The sequence below is a fragment of the Elgaria multicarinata genome, chromosome 8, assembly GCF_023053635.1.
Source record: "Elgaria multicarinata webbii isolate HBS135686 ecotype San Diego chromosome 8, rElgMul1.1.pri, whole genome shotgun sequence".
Taxonomy (NCBI): domain Eukaryota; kingdom Metazoa; phylum Chordata; class Lepidosauria; order Squamata; family Anguidae; genus Elgaria; species Elgaria multicarinata.
In genome coordinates, this window is record NC_086178.1 from 4,117,083 (window position 1) to 4,137,958 (window position 20,876).

At 47.2% G+C, this 20,876-nt stretch overlaps 2 protein-coding genes across 2 annotated transcripts; both read right to left on the reverse strand.

The window, feature by feature from the left end:
• Positions 1-450: 450 nt before the first annotated feature.
• LOC134402083 (cytoskeleton-associated protein 5-like) lies at positions 451-4,311 on the reverse strand. Its single transcript, XM_063131412.1, has one exon. The coding sequence runs from the start codon at positions 4,300-4,302 to the stop codon at positions 451-453; it is 3,852 nt and encodes a 1,283-aa protein (XP_062987482.1). The 5' UTR covers positions 4,303-4,311.
• Positions 4,312-9,674: 5,363 nt separating this feature from the next.
• On the reverse strand, positions 9,675-20,321 carry SST (somatostatin). Its single transcript, XM_063131413.1, has 2 exons — positions 20,173-20,321; positions 9,675-10,159 (listed from the first exon to the last, which is right to left on the reverse strand). The coding sequence occupies exons 1-2, from the start codon at positions 20,311-20,313 to the stop codon at positions 9,950-9,952; spliced, it is 351 nt and encodes a 116-aa protein (XP_062987483.1). The 5' UTR covers positions 20,314-20,321; the 3' UTR covers positions 9,675-9,949.
• Positions 20,322-20,876: the final 555 nt, after the last annotated feature.

A 20,876-nucleotide genomic window follows, 5' to 3' on the forward strand; every position in this document is an offset into this window, starting at 1 on the left:
CCCACACTAGAGGCATTCAAGAGGCAGCTGGACAACCATCTGTCAAGGATGCTTTAAGGTGGATTGAGCAGGGGTTTGGACTCGATAGCCTTGTAGGCCCCTTCCAACTCTGCTATTCTATGATTCTAAGATTTCCCGAGTGCCGCACATACGGTGCTACTAGCCCTGCAGCCATAACGCCCCCTGGAACAGCCAGCCCATCTGTCAAGGCCCAGTGACCCGGGAGCGAATTCACCTGTGGCAACTCTTTTTGTTTTAGGTAGTTGGCTGATTTTATTGTTTAGTTTCTCACCATGTGAATGTTTTTGCTGGCCTGAGGGGAAGTCCTGTGAAAAGTATACCTGGCCAAATCATGGACCTTCTGTACCTGGGGATGCCTTCCTTGAGGTGTTTGGAGCCTGGGGGACATGTCTATACAGCCTTGCCCTAAGCGTCTATTTCAGCAGGAGATCAGATCTTCTGCTTGCTTTCTCTCTCTGATGTAATAACTGCCAAACCATGCTTGACGTAGCTCCGGAAGAGGAGGGAGCAATTCTTCAAGAATGGTTCCAAGTCTGCCTCAGGGTGATTCTTCTTGTATTCATAGAGCTCCTCAAGACCCAACCTGGCAGTCTCCTTGGAGTTGATCTTCTTGAAAATCTCAGGTAGAGTGTTGTCGATTTTGTCCTTGGCTGGACAAGAAGCTCCTTTGTCTTCATGCATACCAGCCTGCCCCACTGAGTGCCTCGCATTCTTCCATAGGTGGGCCTCCAACTCAGACTCATCTCTGTCCTCTATCAGGGTGAGGTGATCCAAGATCTCGGCTCCCTTCAGTTTGCAAAGGGTGTGCAGAAGGGTCTTCAGTGCCCTGAAAGGATAATTGCTCTCGTACTGCTTCAGTTTTTCCTTAGGCCATGCCTTCATGAAGATGTGGATATCCAGCAGGATCTGGTCCAGGCTGACGCTGTCAATGGTTCGTGGAAGGTACTTGGCACTTTTCCACAAGCACTTGGCCACCATTTCAGAAAAAGCGAAGAGATTGGTGGCACTCAGGCCTTCATGGAGCAGAAGAAGCAAAGAACTGAGAAGCTTGGTCTGGTTCGATTTCTCCAGCACCTCTGTTATCAAGAGATTGACAGACTGGATAGCATCCTGCCCTTCTTGAAGCTCTTCAACTGGAGAATCCAACAATAAGGTGATGAGACTGCTCAAGAGGTCCTTCAGCACCCCAGCAGAAGCTTCCTGGGCCAGGTTCTCCACCTGGAAGAGAGAGACCATGTTGCAAACAACACAACTGTAAAGTTCAATGACTTGCTCCTTCCTCATCTCCTCTTCAGATGTCATGTGGAGCCGATGGATGAAGTTCAGCTGTTGGATCGTCGCGATCAGATATTGGTTTGTATGGCCAGACATCATGTCCACTTTGTCCTCCTGCTTTATAATCTCTTGGATCTGTGCTAGGGCCTCAATGCTGGTGCTAATGTTGCCCCCGGCTACATTGCAAATGATCATATTGATGTTGGGAGTGACGCTGCTCTCAGCCTGAGATTCCAGGTTCCCATGTTGAGGGAGGATGTCAACCTGTTTAGGATTCTTGCGGAAGGCCATGCTGTCGCCATGTGCTGTCTCAGCTCGGTCCATGTGGGAAACATAATATTCTTCTCCTGTGTGATGGACATTCCCATAGCTCAGTTTGGAGCCCTCTACTGACCCCACCCAAGCAGTCACGTTGAAGACCTCGGCGTCTGCTTTTTCTTCCCTGGCTTGCTTGGCTTCTGCCTCTTTCATGCTCTCCTCCAATAAGCTCATGTGTTTGTCAGATATATTTCCAATTGCTTTGAATGCCTCAACTCCATACACAACCCTAGCAGTTGCAATGACCTTCAAGGCAGCACTGTGGACAGTATTGTTTGAATCTCCAGTCAAGGAGATGATGGTCTTCAGGACTTTGCTTGGGTTTGGCTGGCACACAGCTGGGCCATATATCTTCAACAGCCATCCCAGTTCTTTCAAGCATCCTACCCGCTGGTTGGCATTCTTGCCCTGGGCTCCCTCCAGGAGGAAACAGAAAATCTTGCAGGCTGGGTAGACAAGGGTCGTTTGCTTCACGATTGCCCGCACCTCTTTGAGGATGGACTCCTTTGTCCCCCCCATTTTCAGGAGAAGGTAGGGAAGGAAAGAGGAGGCCTCATTCTCCATCAGCTGGTATCTCTCCTCGATCAGGAGGCTGAAGAGTTTCTTGAGATACTCCAAGGTCTTCATCAGCACCCATGTGTTGGTGTCAAACAACCGCAAGCTAAGCCATTTCAAGACAAGGTCCAAGCAGCTCATGACTCCCTCCTTCTCAGTCTCCAAGTGCTTGGTCATCACAGTCAGAGCTTTGATGTGGTGCTGGAAATTGGAGTGGAACAGCTCCTCCTGCAGCCAGTTGGAGAGGCACCCACTCATCTGAGCCTTGAGCTGCTCAACATACTTGCTGCTCGGGGTACTGAAGTTCCATCTCAGCACCTTCAGAGCCTTCTCATCCTTGAGCCTCTGCTCTTTTGCCTTGGGGACAACAATGAAGATGGGCCCCAGCTTGCTACTTTCTTCCTTCATGCAAGGTGTTGCTGGCAGTTTCATATTCAGAAGTCTCTTAGCTTTGGGGACGGTTCCTTCTGATTTAGCTTTTCTTACATCCAAGCTCAGCTCAGTGGACCCCACATTTTCAGTAGGGAAGGATGGCGGACTCAGCTGTTGGGGAGGAGCCGAGGTTGACTTGGCCCAAGACTTGCCCCTCGGCAGCTTGGAAAATGGCTTGGAGAGGTTGAACGTGGACTCGACTGGCTGGCCAGCTTTGGCTTTCTCCAGCAGTGACAGCACCTCATCTCTGAATGTTGGCTTCAGTTTGTTGGCAGCTTCAGACATCTTCTCAAAACCAAGGTGGAGGAGGAAGAAGGGCAGAGCTTCATGAGCTGCCTTGCACATTTCCTCCTTACCATCCTCCAAGGCCGAATAGAGATGAGGCACGCAACGAATCAGGTCAGTGGAGGTGGAACTGGGGCCCGGCAGCTTCTCAGCCAACCATCCCAGGAGCCCCTGCCTCTGGAAAACATTCTCCTTCTTCTGATCTGTTGAGAGGTCTTCCTTTTCCAGCCATTCCTTCATGCCAGTCTGCTCCGCCCAGGCTTCCACAGTCGTGAGGGCGGTTGCCCGCAAACTACCCTTGCTGTCTCTTAGGATGCCAATGATGGACATCCCCAGAGTCTTGACGTGGTACCGAACGCCGGGGCCCATGGCCCTCGCCAGCTGCTGAAGGACAATGAGTGTCTGCTTCACAAGGGCTTTGTTGGAGTCATGCAAACAGGCCTTCAAGGCAACTGGAAGGTCCCCAATGCTTGGCTGAATGGAACTGAGGTCGCTGAGGATCCTGGAAACCTCCTCCAGCCCTTCCTTGCGGACCTTCCAGCTCGCATCCTGCATCTTGGACAGCAGCTCTGTTGAGATCTTCTTGCTGATGTCAATGGCATCGTTCCTCTTGCAGGACTGGGCGTCCCCTCCTCTCTGGTCATTCGCACCATCTCTGCAGAACCTGCAGCGGCCTCGCGTGGGAGGGGGTGGACTCTGGTCACTCACCTTCTCAAACTCGGCATCGATCTGGGAGAGAAGAGGTGGCTTTTCATCCTCAAAGAAGGCTCTCAGCGGGGCTCCGACATACAGGTACATCACCCCCAGGAGGTTGAAGGCAGATGCCCGCACATCTGGGTGGGCTGCATCTAAGGCAAATTTAATGTAGCCAACAAAGCTTCTGGCATCCATGCCATCAAAGCCAAAGTCTTTAATGGCACCAGTTAGCCAGTTGAGGGTTTCTGAGTGGGTCCTGGGGCTGTCTTGCATGAAGGCCGCTTCCGTTACCTTCCCTGCTGTCCAGGGCAACCCACATGCTTCAGCCACCGCAGTCAGGGCATCTTTGGTGTCACTGCTACAGATAACATCACCGATTTTGTCCACAAGATTTCCCAAGACAAACTGAGCTGAGGTTTTGGAGAAGTTCCCCTTCTGGGCAATAAGGGTGACGATTTGCAGCTTCTTCTGCATCACTTGGAGCTTGGTTTCGTTCCATCCGGGTTCTTTGTCCAGCAGCCTCACTAGAGCCTGGCAGGGCATCTGGTTCTTCTCCATCTCTTCCACGGCCCTCTCAAAAGTCTCCAGGCAAGAAATGCGCTCTTTCCAGTTGCTGCTGTCCAGATGTTGGAGGCACGATGCTGGGAGCACTGCTGCAGCTTCCAGTTCACATGATTCTTCTGAAAGTTCTTTCTCAGGCAAGTTCCTTGGCTCTAGCATCTTGGCTGACCTTGAGTTCTAGAACTATGGCTAGCCACGTTGGGCATGGTGACGTTGCCCTTGGTTGGGTGGCTCTCAGTTCAGAGAGAGCAAAGTACATTCCGGGAAACAAGAGGTGCCTGGGGTACCTTTGGGGATCTTCCTGGCTCCCCCACCCTCCACCCTGCCCCCCCAGAAAGGAGATGTTGGTTCCTAGAGACTGGGGACGGGGGCCGTCCTAAGGGGCTGCTGCCTCCAGCTTATAAGCCTGAAGACTAACATGGGTCATTGTGAGGTCATTGGTGCTTTAGCAAGAATGTGGCAGACCCAGACTACAGAGTGACCAAGGCAGGAGAGAACCTGTGGGTGCTAAGAGTATGGTGGTAATCATATCATGCTTCTGGGTTATTGTGTTCATGGATGGGGGCGGTGGCAGAGTTCAGGGGTTGAAGGCCTACTTTACAAGCAGAAGGTTCGAGTGTTGGTCCCAGCATCTCCTGCTAAGTGGGTTTCAGGGATCAGAGCTGCAGAAGACCAACCCGAGACCTTAATTGATCTCAGACAGCAGGTCAGGGAGAGACCTCTGGTCTTAAAGATCTGCTGCAAGTCTGAGCAGACAATGCTGTCAGTGAAGGCTTGTGGCTCTGATGTCAGTGGAGTGGTGAATCCACTCTGGATTTCATTCAGAACCAGTAGGCACTCTAAAGGAGCTCTCAAAGTCGCTTTACAGGGGGACGGTTAAGCTTCATACCTTGGATAGCTCCTTGAATAAATTTTCTAAATAAGGTGGATGGATGGATAAATGAGAGAGAGAGAGAGAGAGAGAGAGAGAGAGAGAGAGAGAGAGAGAGAGATCCTAAGCAAGGGCAAATTTGGACCCAATATATAGCCCAGTGGTTCCCAAAGTGGGCGGTACCGCCCCCTTGGGGGTGGGTGGGAATGCATAGGGGGCGCTAAGAGGCAAAGGGGCGGCAGGGGGGCGCTCGAGGTAGTCTTTTCCGAGAAGCATCTCTCCAGAAGGTCTTAAAACCCAGGGACATTTTTATGGGAGAAGGTAGTTTGGTCCCTAGACATACAGGGGAAGAATCCACACATGTATTTATACCTTTTAAGAAGAGTGAATTGAAATGTTTCAAAAGCGCCAAAATGCTAATGAAGAGACATACCCTGCTTGGTGTGCCCTGCCACGCCGGCTGCAAAATAGAGGCATTTGCTCTCTTTTCCCTCCCTCCCTCGGCAAGTGCTTCCCATTTAAAGGGTCCAATTGAGCTACAAAATGACATTGAGCTGAAGCCAAAGTTTAAGAAATCGTACCAGGAGTTTTGGTTACAGAAGGAAATTTCTGATCGCTATCCAGCACTACGGAGAGTGGTTCAGAAGTTCCTGGTTGCATCTCCAACATCCTATTGGGTGGGATGTGGTTTTAGGGTGGTCTGCCTACTTCTCTCCAAGCAAAGAAATTGACTCCAGATGACTAAACGTGGTGATTTGAGACTCATGTGAAGTGACTTTAAAACAGACATTACCTCTTGCCTTTCATGGCATTTTGGCCCCACTGATTGCAGTGTGTGTGTGTGTGTGTGTGTGTGTGTGTGTGTGTCTGGCATCAAGGGTCAGCATGGGTGGGCACTTGCTCAGGGCTCACACCCCAGGAGGGGCCCACTGACAAGACTCCCCACCCCACCCTACCCCAGAGTTGCTCCTCGTTCTTAGGATTGCAACCTGCTTGTCCACCTTCCTCTCTCTCTGGCCCAGACAATGCTGGTGATGAGGAGGACCAGCTGCCACATCCTACTTTCGCCCTGCCTCTCTGCCATTCAAGCAATCAAATGGGAGCAACGATGAAGAAAAGGAGGTGGACCAGGAGCAGCTGGTGACCATGGCAGGGAGAGAGGAGACCCACTCCCAGGGGCGTCTTACCCAAAGCCCCCCAAAACAGAGAGCTGGCACTGTGTGCATGCATAGATTTCATAGACTGGTGGTTTTACCTTTCTTTTATTGTTTATTTATTTATTTATTTATTTATTTATTTATTTAATTACATTTATATACCTCCCCACAGCCGAAGCTCTCTGGGCGGTTTACAACAATTAAAAATAGTAAACATTAAAAGTATACAAAAATTAAAAAAACATAAAAAATAACAGTATCCATTTAAAAACAACAATTCTGGGGTCCATTAAAAACAAACTTTAACTTTGTTAAATGCTGTTAAAATGCCTGGGAGAAGAGAAAATCTTGACCTGGTGCCGAAAAGATAACAACGTTGGCACCAGGCGAGCCTCATCGGGGAGATCATTCCACAGTCGGGGGGCCACCACTGAGAAGGCCCTCTCCCTTGTTGCCATCCTCCGAGCTTCCCTCGGAGTAGGCACTTGGAGGAGGACCTTAGATGTTGAGCGCAGTGTATGGGTAGGTTCATGTCGGGAGAGGCGTTCCATCAGGTATTGTGGTCCCAAGCCATGTAGGGCTTTATAGGTTAAGACCAGCACCTTGAATTGGGCTCGGAAACATATAGGCAGCCAATGCAAGCAGGCCAGAATCGGTGTTATATGCTCAAACCTCCCTGTTCCAGCTATCAATCTGGCCACCCAGATTGATATATTCTTTATCATAGAATCATAGAATCATAGAATAGCAGAGTTGGAAGGGGCCTACAAGGCCATCGAGTCCAACCCCCTGCTCAATGCAGGAATCCACCCTAAAGCATCCCCGACAGATGGTTGTCCAGCTGCCTCTTGAAGGCCTCTGGTGTGGGATTGCCCACAACCTCCCTAGGTCACTGGTTCCATTGTTGTACTGCTCTAACAGTCAGGAAGTTTTTCCTGATGTCCAGCTGGAATCTGGCTTCCTTTAACTTGAGCCTGTTATTCCGTGTCCTGCACTCTGGGAGGTTTGAGAAGAGATCCTGTCCCTCCTCTGGGTGACAACCTTTGAAGTATTTGAAGAGTACTATCATGTCTCCCCTCAATCTTCTCTTCTCCAGGCTAAACATGCCCAGTTTAGCCTTGGGCATTTTATATTTCGAACGGTAAGATAGAAATGGACTTCCCGAAGCTGCTATTTCAATTTCAAGGAAAGCCTTCCCTGGCACCAATAGGAGCGTTGTTTGAAATCCTAATAGCACCTTTGGAGAAGCGGATTTTGTCAGCACCACAGCAGAGAGGGAGAGAAGCTGTTGCTGTTTGAATAGCAAAAGAAAACTCCCCAAAGCCGGGCATATTCATTCCATTCATATGATTACTATTACCTGTAGTTTGGCCTTACCTGGACCTTGTGAACATATGAAAGTTCCTTTTATTGAGTGAGCCAACTGGTCCATCTAACCCAGTATTGTCTGTTCCAGGGGTCCCCAGCCCTTTTGGACTTGTGAGCACATTTGGGAACTTGAGAAACTGCTGGAGACACCACCACAAAATGCCTGTTCAGCGGACTGCCACTTCGACGTCTACCCATCACATCGATGGATCTTACGCTGCATCTTATTTAGCAAATAATAATAATTTTGTTTTATGTCTATTAGACACCACAATGGCCCTTTCTACACCTAAGGATTATCCCAGGGAAATGGAGGGAGGACTTGCATGCACAGGGATGATCCCGGGACAATCCCTGGGGAAAAGGCAGGTGTAGAAATGGCCAATATCTCTTTAACAAGGAATTGTCTAATTCAGCTAATTGCTGGCAGTGCAATTCAGCTAATGCTTCTTTTAAACATATGTTTTGGCAAGGTCCAGTACTCTTGCTTCTTTTCTTTTTGGTGTGGGTGAGTGAGTTTACACAGATAGCTTGTGTACTGGAGCAGTCTTTAATATTCAGTGACCATAGAATCATAGAATTGTAGAGTTGGAAGGGACCTATGAGGCCATCAAGCCCAACCCCCTGCTCAATGCAGGAATCCATCTTAAAGCATACCTGGCAGATGGTTGTCCAGCTGCTTCTTGAATGATGTACATGCTCTTTTAAATAATGTGCTCTTTTATATTAACAAATGGCCAACATAGAAGCAACCTTTTGACAGCTAAAAGGCAGATATTACCATACTGGAAGGATAACCACTCACCTCCTGTAAGGGAATGGACTGAGGAACTTACAACGTTTTCAGTATTTGAATGGGTGACATATAGACACCACCTTCAAATGGATACTTCTTTTTCTCCGCTTCCCTCCCAATCCCCTTTCTTTTTGTGTCATGCTTTTTAGATTGTAAGCCCTGTGGGGCAGGGACTGTCTTAAGAAATATTTTTGTAAGCTGCCTTGAGAGCCTTTTTAGCTAAAGGGCAGGATAAAACTGCTATAATAAAGAATTAAACAAATAAATATTTGGTCCACTTTTGTTGAAACCCATGTATAATTGCTAGGAAGTTGTATGGCTTTCATGTAAATTTATGTGTGTATATTTTAAAATGGGGGCAGTAAGCTAAATACACAAGTTGCTGGGAAACATGGGTGAGAGGGTGTTGTTGCACCATGTCCTGCTTTGTTGGTCCCTGGTCGACAGCTGGCTGGCCCCTGTGTGAACAGGATGCTGGACTAGATGGACCCTTGGTCTGATCCAGCATCAGGGCACTTCTGATGTTCTTATGTTCTCATGATTTATTCTGACTGACAGCGGGGTGTCCAGGATTTAATAGGTGTTACCATCTTTATAAGAATCAGCATTTTTTCTCTCTCATTATTTTAATTTCTTAATTCACTCTGAGCTTAAGAAGGCATCTTCGGAATTACATTTCCAGGCTATGACTCCATCATATTCAGATAGGAAGTAGGCAAATGTGCCCTTATTTCGAAGTTTTTGTATATGTGAAACCCTACAAATAGAAGATTCATTCATTATGTTTCCTTCTGCCAATTGCCTGCTGGTCTGGTGCAGAGGGGTAAAGCAGCAGTTTCTGCAGCTGAAACTCTCCCCACGGCCTGAGTTCGATCCCAGCGGAAGCTGGTTTTAGGCAGCCGGCTCAGGTCGACTCAGCCTTCCATCCTCCCAAGGTCAGTAAAATGAGTCTCCAGCTAGCTGGGGGAAAGGTAATGACGGCAGGGGAAGGCAACGGCAAACCACCCCGCTATAAGGCCTGCCAAGAAAACGTCAACAAAAGCTGGCGTCCCTCCAAGAGTCAGTTTATTTATTTATTTATTTATTATATATAAATAAATTTTTATACCGCCCAATAGCCGAAGCTCTCTCTCTCACTAATGACTCAGTGCTTGCACGAGAGGTTCCTTTCCTTTCCTACCCTAGGCGTACAGCCTCCGATACTGGTGGTAGCATATAGCCATCGTATTTCCGTGCCCTTAATGCTATAGAAAGATACAAAGAAGCTGCAATGAAAATGTATAACCGGGACACTTTGAAACATAAACTTTATTGCAAGAAAGAATTGAAAAGGGCACATCGGAGTGACTTTGCAATGTTGGGGGGTGAATGGGGGTGTCATGAAGAAATAGTCAGAGATCACAAACGCCAGGAAATTGTGTACAATTGAAACTGAATGTTTTATTAAAACAACTTCAAAATCAAACTGAATTTTTTTTTCGGTCTTTTTTTTTTTCATTTTACCTTAACAATGTGTTATATATATTACAGTCTTCAGCTCCTGGCATGAAGGGACTGGGAAATCAGGGAGAGACTTGAGGTGAGAGGTGGAGAGGGAGGAAGAGATTTCTAAAGCTAACAGGATGTGAATGTCTTCCAGAAGAAATTCTTGCACCCGGCTTTGCGTTCTCGGGGCGCCAGTGGGTTCAAGTTGGCCGATCTTTCCAGCTCCAGCCGCACTTCGTCTTGCTCAGCGCCGCGGGACAAATCGTCCGATTCCAGGGCCTCATTTTCAGGCTGGTTGGGTTCTGACAGCAACTCCGCCAGGAAATACTTGGCCAGTTCCTTTGCAGAAAAGGAGAAAGGAAGATCCCTGTGAAGGAGACTGCTTCGATTCTGACCATGTCAGCCAGTTGAGCTGGAAAGTGTGGATTCCTGCATTGAGCGGTGGGGGGGGGGGTTGGACTAGATGGCCTTACAGGTACCTTCCAACTCTACTATTCTATGATTCTATTGCTCCCTGGACAAATGTCTGTAACTTATGTTCATCTCACCTAGAAAAGGAATGCAGAACCCCAGGCATGGGGCGGGGGGGGGGGGGCAATTTGGCCTTGCTGGGGACACACCTTTTACCTGCCCCCTATGATCATTGCATAATTTCCTAGCCCTTGTGCAGTTTTTCCCTCATTCAAAAAGGTTGAAATGCCTCACCTAAGTCTTAGGCCACAGCTACACCTAAGGTTTATCCTGGGATCATCCAGGGTTCGCCCCTGCCTGAGCACTGGATCCCCTGTGTGTTACCTAGATGAACAGGTTTGACCCCTGGACGATCCAGGGATAAACCTTAGGTCTAGCTATGGCCCTAGTTGGCATCAGGAAGAGCTTGCAGCTACAAGATGTTGCTTATTATTAACTTTTCAAATACTTCAAAGGTTGTCACACAGAGGAGGGCCAGGATCTCTTCTCAATCCTCCCAGAGTGCAGGACACGGAATAACGGGCTCAAGTTACAGGAAGCCAGATTCCGGCTGGACAACAGAAAAAACTTTCTGACTGTTAGAGCAGTACGACAATGGAACCGGTTACCTAGGGAGGTCGTGGGCTCTCCCACACTAGAGGCCTTCAAGAGGCAGCTGGACAACCATCTGTCAGGGATGCTTTAGGGTGGATTCCTGCATTGAGCACGGGGTTGGACTCGATGGCCTTGTAGGTCCCTTCCAACTCTGCTATTATATGATTCGATGATGATGATGATGATGATGATGATGATGATGAATAATTGCATTTTTATACCACCCAACAGCTGAAGCTCCCTGGGTGGTTCACAAAAACTGAAACCATTCGAAGTATAAAACAAAAACATAAAAACATGATATAAAATACACATTAAAAACTGATGAAAAACATACCATACATGATATGACCCAGTCCCTTTTGCCTTTGCCCTACTCACTAATATGGCCCCCAATGGCTTTTCCAAAATGGAATCTGGCGTTTGGGCTGAAAGAGATCTAGAAAAATAGAATGGATGGTGAGGGGCCTAAAACAGCCTTCTCCAACCCGGCGCACTCCAGATGTGCTGGAATGCAGCTCCTGCCATCCCAGTGCACGTGCATTGGCCAGGCTGTCCGGGGGTGGTGCAAGTTGCAGTCCAATGCATCTGGAGGGCAACAGGAAAGGGAAGACTGTCCAAATACACATAGCCAGGGGAGATACTGTCTACCCAAAAGTACCCCTGACTGGTGGGCTAACATTTCCTTTAAAACCTTGGCCCGATTCACACATGTATTTTTCTTGTCTTGGTGACTACCAGATCAAGTGCTGGCATGTGTAGATGAATGCCCCCTCATCGATAAAGAAACTAAAGTTCCTAGCTCTATAGCCAACAAGAAATGACTTTCAGGGGAGTCCATTAAGATAGGGTGGCCCTATGGAAAGGAGGACCAGGCTCCTGTATCTTTAACAGTTGTACAGAAAAGGGAATTTCAGCAGGTGCCCTTTGTATGCATGCAGCACCTGGTGAAATCCCCTCCTCATCAGAACAGTCAAAGCTGCAGGAGCCCTGCCCTCTATACTAGAGTGACCAAATACAAAAGAGGATAGGGCTCCTGCAGCTTTAACTGTTGTGATGAAGAGGGAATTTCACCAGGTGCTGCATGCATACAAAGGGCACGTGCTGAAATTCCGTTTTCTTCACAAGTGTTAAAAATACAGGAGCCCTGTCCTCTTTTCCGTAAATCCGCCAATGCATTTTAATTCTCTGCCCTGCAGCTAGTTTTTTACTCTGGTTGCACTTTTATACTGCAGACTTAAGCCATGATATTTAATATAGTGTTTTACGCTGTAGTTGGAGGTTTTAATTTTTGTGAACCACCGAGAGCACTTCAGCTATTGGGCAATATTGAAATGTAATAAATAAATAAATAAATAAATAGTTGTGTCTTAGGCTTGGGTTTATTTTGGGGGAGGGGGCCTGTCACATAATTATTTACCATAACTCACATTACGCCAGTCCTTTTACAACTTCATTGGCTGCCAGTCCAGGTCCGGGCCTGATTCAAAATGCTGGTATTGACATTTAAAGCCCTAAATGGCTTGGGGCCAGGCTATTTGAAGGAACGCCTCCTCCCATATGTGCCTGCCTGGACCTTAAGATCATCCTCAGGGGTCCTTCTCCGTGATCCCCTGCCAAAGGAAGTGAGGCAGGTGGCTACTAGGAGGAGGGCCTTCTCTGCTGTGGCACCCCGGTAGTGAAAGGAGCTCCCCAGAGAGGTCCGCCTGGTACTCTTTTCGTCATCAACTGAAGACCTTTTTATTCTCTCCGTATTTCAACACTTAATTTTAACAGCTTTTTGTGGCCTAAGCATTTGTGGATTAGAGCCCATGCCTCATCACCGTTGGCAGCTTACGTATGGAAGCAGTTTTGGTATGATATGATACCAAATAAATGTTACTTAGTGTTTTCCTGTTTTCCCCGAAATATGTTGGGAACGGTGGAAATCAGCTTGCCAATAAAGTTATCTTGTCCCTATTGGTTTTATTTCCCCTTCATTCTCACTTGTGTGTCCAAAGCTGTGTGCGGCTGTTGGGTGACTTCTCTGGGCTTCCTCGGATGTGTTTGCTGTATCTGCATGTATGTTGTGAATTCTTTCCTACGTGGAGGAAGTACTTTTCCCTGTAGACATGTCATTGTTTTGGCAGCAGCTGTAGTTGAACAATGAACCAAGGGCCTCCTGTCGGCGTTCAAGTTGGTCACAAAGAAATCCGCTGAATGCAACTTTTAAAAAGAAAGACCAGTGTGGTTGAAGGAAGGAAGGGCCATGTGTGGATGTGGGCCATGGCAATTTTATCTTTCAAGTTGTGATAAAAAAAAATTCCCACTGTTCCATTTGTAAGGAAAAGAGGGGAAGGGATTTTTTTTTTCAGGATCCTCAAACTTTTAATGTCGCATCTCTTTTTTGGAGTTTCCATGTAAAAGTATGCAATATACGCAGAAATAGTTACATAAGAACATCAGAAGATCCCTGATGCTGGATCAGACCCAGGGTCCATCTAGTCCAGCACTCTGTTCACACAGGGGCCAACCAGCCCTCAGCCAGGGATGAAGAAGCAGGACATGGTGCAACAGCACCCTCCCACCCATGTGCACATGGGAGGCAAAACTGGGAGGCCTTGCTGCTAGAACTGTTTAGGACAGTTTGTCTTACAAAATGGACTTTTGGTCCCCAGGAGAGCTAGAGAAAAATATCCCCATTCTCTCAGGCGAGTGCTCCTTTAGTTCAGATGGGCTTGGTCCACCATGGACAAGGAAATTTAACTGCCAGAGAAGTCTGTGCAACTGAGAAAAATAGGGCTGGGCCCTTTCAAAGGCAGCATAGCTGAATAATAGAACCTCCACATGTAGCTGCACTATACCTCTGAGTACCAGACGTGGGGGACAAAAAAACAGGGGAAGTTGCCTCAATATGAATCATAGAATCATAGAATAGTAGAGTTGGAAGGGGCCTACAAGGCCATTGAGTCCAACCCCCTGCTCAATGCAGGAATCCACCCTAAAGCATCCCTGACAGATGGCTGTCCAGCTGCCTCTTGAATGCCTCTAGAGTTGTCTTAGTACTTTGCTCCAGGGATGGTGTCAAAGGTAGGCCTAGTTGGGCTCCTGGTGTGGGCCCACATCCCAGGCAGGGGCCCCCACACAACATCCACCTGGAGTTCTTCCTCCTCTTCACCATTGCAACTTGCTTGTTCACCTGCCTCTTGCTCTGGTCTAGACAATGGTGGTGGAGAGACGAGAGAACAGAACCTCCAGGCTCTATTCCTGCCAAGGAAGCAAGTGGCAGCAGTACTGAGGAAGAGGACGATGAGTAAGAGCAGCTGGTGACCATGGCAATCAATAGGCATACTCACTTCCCCCAGGGCCCACTAAAACCTGGAGCTGAGACTGCTCTGCTCAGTGGAAGCTGGTGGCTCCGATGTCAGTAGGGCACTGAATCTTCTCTGTGTTTCAGTCAGAACCAGCCAGAACCCTATAGGAGCTCCCCAGGGTGCTCCAAACTTTGGATTGGTCCTTTAGACTTCTGACCGAAACCCAGAGCGGAAGCAATGCCCCACTGACATCAGAGCCACCAGCCTCCACTGTCTGTGCTCATACGTTTTGGCCACCAATCTGGATGGCTTCAAAAGGGGGTTGGATAAATTCCTGGAGGCGAAGGCTATCCATGGTTACTAGCCCTGACGGTTGTGTGCTATCTCCAGTATCTGAGGCAGTAACCCTGTGTGCACCAGTTGCTGGGGAACATGGGTAGGAGGGTGCTGTTGCACCATGTCCTGCTTGTTCATCCCTGGCCATTGGCTGGTTGGCCACTGTGTGAACAGAGTGCTGGAATAGATGGACCCTTAGTCTGATCCAGCACGGCACATGTTCATCCTTATGTTCTTATGTTTTCCAACAGCATCTGGGTTGAAAACACCCTGGACAATATAAACATCAGTCTGATCAGCAAGGCAGATCTTATTATCTTCATCTAAGATTGATCTAACTTCCATCCATATGCCCTTCTACTTTCCATAGAACACGCAAGGACAAAGAGTGATACTCTCTGTTCCGTCAAGATCCTTCTACAGTAGTCCTCTGGGCTCAGGCACGTATTTCCCCACTAACGCCATAGCTGACCACACATTACACGGTTATTCCTTTTACCAGCTTCAGTCTTGTTGCCATCTATGGTACCCCCTCCTATCCCAATTAAGATCATCAGATGACACCCTTCTTTGAGTTTCTTGGCAAGAGAAGTCCATTACAAAGTCATGAAGGAGAGGGGCTTTTCGGGGGTGGCACCCCAACTCTGGAATTCTCTCCCTCCTGAGATTTTACTGGTGCCGAGTTAAAATCTTTTTTTATTATTTGCCTGGACATTTTAATCTGTTTACAGTTTAATGTTATTTATATGCTTTTAGCTGGTTGATCAGTTGTTGTATTATCCCTCTCAAGTTTATGGCTTGACATTATTTATTATTATGTTTATTTTATCTTTCTATTCCATCCTGGAACCCACATTTCTGGGTAAAGGGCAGCCTAGATTTTAAAAATAAATAAATACAGATTTTGAAAGACATTGATTCGGCCACTGATTAGGTCAATAATGCCTGAGCAACTATGTCCGCCTGTCCATTGCACTGGGCACTTCATTGTCACTCAGCCTCAGTTTCCCACCTGCAAAATAGGGATAAGAGTCACCAGCCTCACAGGATGTGTGGTTTTTTGTTTGTTTGTTTTTAAAGGTAAATATGAATTCTAAAGTGCTTTGTGAATTAATTGTGCTGTATAAACAATCAATAATAAGGTTTTTTAAAAGAAAGAAAGAAAGAAAGATGATTTGCATTATTATTATTATTATTATTATTATTATTATTATTATTATTATTGATAGAAGATGTGCATTTGGAATGAGATGAAAGACCATACAGGTTGTTTCTTGTCCTAATACATTTGCCTGGATGGTAGAGTCAACTTCCCAACACACTTACTATAACCGAAGATATAGTTGCATGCCCTAACCTCTTTTACAAAATGTACTCTTCATACCTGGATTCAGCCACCTGTGTACAAAGCTACAACACAGGAGCTGATCCAAAGATTAGAGATGAACATAAGAACGTAAGAACATAGGAAGAGCCCTGATGCTGGATCAGACCAAGGGTCCATCTAGAATCATAGAATCATAGAATAGCAGAGTTGGAAGGGGCCTACAAGGCCATCGAGTCCAACCCCCTGCTCAATGCAGGAATCCACCCTAAAGCATCCCTGACAGATGGTTGTCCAGCTGCCTCTTGAAGGCCTCTAGTGTGGGAGAGCCCACAACCTCCCTAGGTCACTGGTTCCATTGTCATACTGCTCTAACAGTCAGGAAGTTTTTCCTGATGTCCAGCTGAAATCTGGCTTCCTTTAACTTGAGCCCGTTATTCTGTGTCCTGCACTCTGGGAGGATCAAGAAGAGATCCTGGCCAGTGCTAGATAGAGTGCTATCATGTCTCCCCTCAATCTTCTCTTCTCCAGGCTAAACATGCCCAGTTCTTTCAGTCTCTCTTCTTAGGGCTTTGTTTCCAGACCCCTGATCATCCTGGTTGCCCTCCTCTGAACACACTCCAGCTTGTCTGCATCCTTCTTGAATTATGGAGCCCAGAACTGGACGCAATACTCTAGATGAGGCCTAACCAGGGCTGAATAGAGAGGAACCAGGACCTCACGTGATTTGGAAGCTATCCTATTAATGCAGCCCAAAATAGCATTTGCCTTTCTTGCAGCCATATCGCACTGTCGGCTCATATTCAGCTTGCGATCTACAACCATTCCAAGATCCTTCTCGGTTGTAGTATTGCTGAGCCAAGTATCCCCCATCTTGTAACTGTGCCTTTGGTTTCTATTTCCTAAATGTAAAACTTGGCTTTTATCCCTATTAAATTTCATTCTGTTGTTTTCAGCCCAGCGCTCCAGCCTATCAAGATCTCTTTGAAGTTTGTTTCTGTCTTCCAGGGTATTAGCTATCCCACCCAATTTTGTGTCATCTGAAAATTTGATCAGCGTTCCCTGCACCTCTAGTCCAGCACTCTGTTCACACAGCGGCCAACCAGCCATCAGCCAGGGAGGAACAAGCAGGACATGGTGCAACAGCACCCTCCCACCCATGTTCCCCAGCAACTGGTGCACACAGGCTTACTGCCTCTGATACTGGAGGGAGCACACAACCATCAGGCCTAGTAGATGGGTTTAGACTTTCAGGCACCAGGTCAAGACTTTTCTCTTCTCCCAGGCATTTAACATCATTTAACAAAGCTGGGTTTGTTTTTTAACGAACCCCAGAACTGTTGTTTTTGGATATATGCTGTTGTTTTTATACTGTTGTTTTTATGTTTCTGATGGTTTTTTTAAAATTTTGTATACTTTTTTAATGTTTACTGTTTTTAACTTTTGTAAACCGCCCAGAGAGCTTTGGCTATGGGGCGGTATATAAATGTAATAAATAAATAAATACACTACATGCCCATAAAGAGATATTATGTTTCACCATGGCACAACAACAGTGAATGGACTTATCCAAGGATATCCATCATGAAATGATCTCTGACGCAAACACGTTTTATGGAAGGGGAATTTTCAAAGCTTGTTGAAAGTGTGCCAGTGTCCATCATACTGAAATTCCTTCCATGCCCTGTGCCAAGGGGATGCTACCAGCAACTCCTGAAGAATTGGGGGAGAGCAGCCAAGTGGATCCACTGTGAGCAATGGATCAGACCATGTATGAACTAGCTCTTAACAATAATAGAGACTTTCTGTGAACTAGTCGGAGAAAACCATCTGTCAGGTATGCTTTAGGGTGGATTCCTACATTGAGCAGGGCGTTGGACTCGATGGCCTTATAGGCCCCTTCCAACTCTCCTATTCTATGATTCTATGATTCTATGAAAATCCAGAAGCATTCCAGGATAGGACTAGCTCATATAGAAGAGTTCTGTGCATCTCAAAGGCTTGCTACTTTACTGAATAATTTTGTGCTTCTCAAAAATCTTTTTGCTTGATACACAGCTAGCCCTTGAAACGTTGTGATTCTCCAAGATTACATATCCAACATGTCCCCACCCCAAGCTGGGGGTGCTGGGAGTTGGTGGATTTTTTTCCCTATCTAAACGTGCATAGGATTGCACCCTGAGAGTGTTCAAAACACACTTACTGTGATGTAACCAAACTCAAAGGGGTTTATTTCAGAGTAATCTTGAGTTAGGTCAAGCTGTTACAGTGAGATTATTTCAGCACCCTGGAGAACTCTATAGCAATTTAGTATATAATATTATCTCTGACTTGGACCCTCAAAAGGATGAACAGACTGTTTTGGTTGTGACTGGGTGTAGATGATAAAATTAAAAAGTTTTCTATTGTTTCTTGTTGTCTGGAGGCCCTTTCTAATATAAGATTTGCCTAAATGTGGGTTTGAAATGGATGAAAACGCTGAAAAAATAAGGGCAGAACTTCAGGGAAGTTACGTTCTGGGAAATCCGCTGTAATAAGTCTGCTGTGAACATTAAAATCAGGTATGTACTATTTTATGGATGTCGTGCTTTGACATCCCACCTTTCGGCATGACAGACCTAAGAACACAAGAAAAGTGCCATGAGCTTTTAATAAGTCTATAATTGTGTGAGTTGTGATGGGCGTGTGCCTACTTCACAGGATCCACAATGTGGACAGAGAAGATGGTGACAGATGTAAACATGCATTCTAAGAGAATCAGAATTTAATCCAAGGGAAGTGAAGTGTAAAGCAGAGCAAGACCTGGGACCTTTGGTGGACCTCTGCTTCCTGCCCACATCTCAAAGGGAAAGAATTTATTGTCTCCTAGATGAAGAATTCATACCAAAGACATCTTAACCTCCTCAATTAATTTAAATTGTGGGGTGGTTGGATTTTTGTTTCCTAGGTTTGCACTGCTGCTAGTTTGCTTTCTTTGTTTATGGGTTTTATCTTTTCTATTATTTTTACTTTTTTAAAAGAAAATCTGTTTTTACTTTTTGCATGTCACCAAGAATGCCTGGTTTAGAGGAGGCAATTCATAAATGTATATTTAAAAACAAAATCTAGAAAGCACCTTAAGTTACTCGGTGATCATATTAAACAATGTAAACCTCGAAAGTCAACTTAATAACGCAAATCTCCCTAGCCTGAGAACCTTCAGATGCTTTGGACTACAATCCCCATCATTCCTGAACATTGGTCCTGCTGCCTGGGGATGATGAGAGTTGTAGTCCAACAATCTGGAGGGCACCAGGTTGGAGAATGCTGTAATAAAATATAGACTGCATAGAATGTTGTTTCCTAATACGATGTTCAAAAGAGACCCTGGATCAGAGTCCTGTGTGGAATCAAGTTCTTCACATGCTCAGAGGCACTCTTCTCCAGTTCCTGGCATTCAAATAATCCTGGCATTCTACTTCACATGCACAAAAACATTCATATCCTGCTTGCCATTCAGAGGAGATCCAGGCGTAGAGTCTTTAAATTTTCTCCTCACTAACACACACACACCCAGCATTACTTGATTTCTACAAAGAGATGTATTGGGGGGCTCAGACCTGCCTGGGGGTCCCTCCCCATTTCCCTTGGCTTATGATGGGTGGGCTGCGGTCACTCACTGAGATCAGTGGCTTTAAAATGGGGAGATATTGTTGCTTCTGGACAGCAACAAGGGGAGGGGGCTACCCTGCTTTTTTTGTGGGGGCAGGGGGTTCCTAGAGGCACCAGGATGGTCACTGTGGGAGAGAGAACTCTTGACTGGTAAGTATTTTATTTTATTTTTCAGTTTGATTAAGCAGGACTCTTCTTTATTATCTCTTTATTACATTCATATCCTGTCTGTTTTCCTCTTGCAAGGAGCTCCAGGCAGCTTTGCGTGGTCTCTCTCCTCTCCATTTTATCCTCACAACGACCCTGTGAGGTAGGTTAAGCCGAGAGTCAGCAACTAGCCCAGAGTCACCCAGTGAGTTTCATGGCTGAGTGGAGACTCGAACCTGGATCTCCCCAGTCCCAGACTCTGTGCACTATGCCACACTGTGCCTTCTCTGATATTCATTCCCCCTGTGATGGTTAGGAACAGAACCTCCTTATACAGCAACAGCCTACCTTCGTAACACGGGGGGGGGGACAAAGAGTGAGGGAATGACCAGGTGGACCTTCTCAGTCTGATCAAGCAAGGCTTCCCCTTACAGAATGATGGGGACAGTGAATTCTGCACGCGCTCAGGGGCACCCTCGTTTTCTTCTCAAACCCTCCTGTCCTCTTTTCTCCCGGATGCCTGGGTTCCTCCTTACCTGTTTCCCCGCCGCGGCGGCCAGTGACTTCTGCAGGAACTGCCGGAGCCTGGGGTCCGAGGGCGCTGCGGCCACGGTGCTCAGCGCCAGGGCGACGGAGGCGAGCAGGGCGAGGGCGCACTGGAGGCGGCAGGTCAGCATGCTTGCTCCTGGCTCGGGAAAGTGCGCGGAAGAGGAAGCAGGACCCGATGCGATGCGACTGCGATGCCTCCTCTTCTCGGGCTATTGCTGCTGCTGCGGCTCACGGGTGCCGATCTTTGCTTCTGGGATCTCCACCGACGCCCCCCACTTTATAAAGCCTTTTGCTGACGTCAAAGAAGGGGCACGCCCTCTCCTTCCTCCCCCCCCCACGCCCCCCCTCTCCAAAAGGAGCCCCGCCCTTTTGCGCCCCATTAAGCCTCAGATCTATCACCACTCCAAAGTGATGAGCTTGACACGTGTCTGGGAGAGGGGGGAGCCGGTAGGGGGGGGCTAATTCCAGAAGGAGGATTTAGGAGTCATGGTCACGCTTGTTCCACCACACACCAGTGGAAGGCTGGTGGCTCCGATGGCGGTGGTGGGGCTGTGAATCCCCTCTGGGGTTCAGTCGGAACTCTAGAAAGAGCTCTCCGAGGTGCTGAACCTATTTGGGGGCAGCGGAGGCTGGTGGCGCCGATGACAGTGGGGCTGTGAATCCGCTCCGGGTTTCAGGCAAAAGAGGTCAG

What these genes read in the sequence shown, in the direction of transcription:
- SST (XM_063131413.1), bottom strand. Translation starts at nt 20,313, where the DNA reads ATGCTGACCTGCCGCCTCCAGTGCGCCCTCGCCCTGCTCGCCTCCGTC. An exon ending in CCGCCGCGGCGGGGAAACAG is followed by an intron (nt 10,160 to 20,172) that starts GTAAGGAGGAAC and finishes TTTTCTGCAAAG; the next exon opens with GAACTGGCCAAGTATTTCCT.
- LOC134402083 (XM_063131412.1), bottom strand. Translation starts at nt 4,302, where the DNA reads ATGCTAGAGCCAAGGAACTTGCCTGAGAAAGAACTTTCAGAAGAATCA.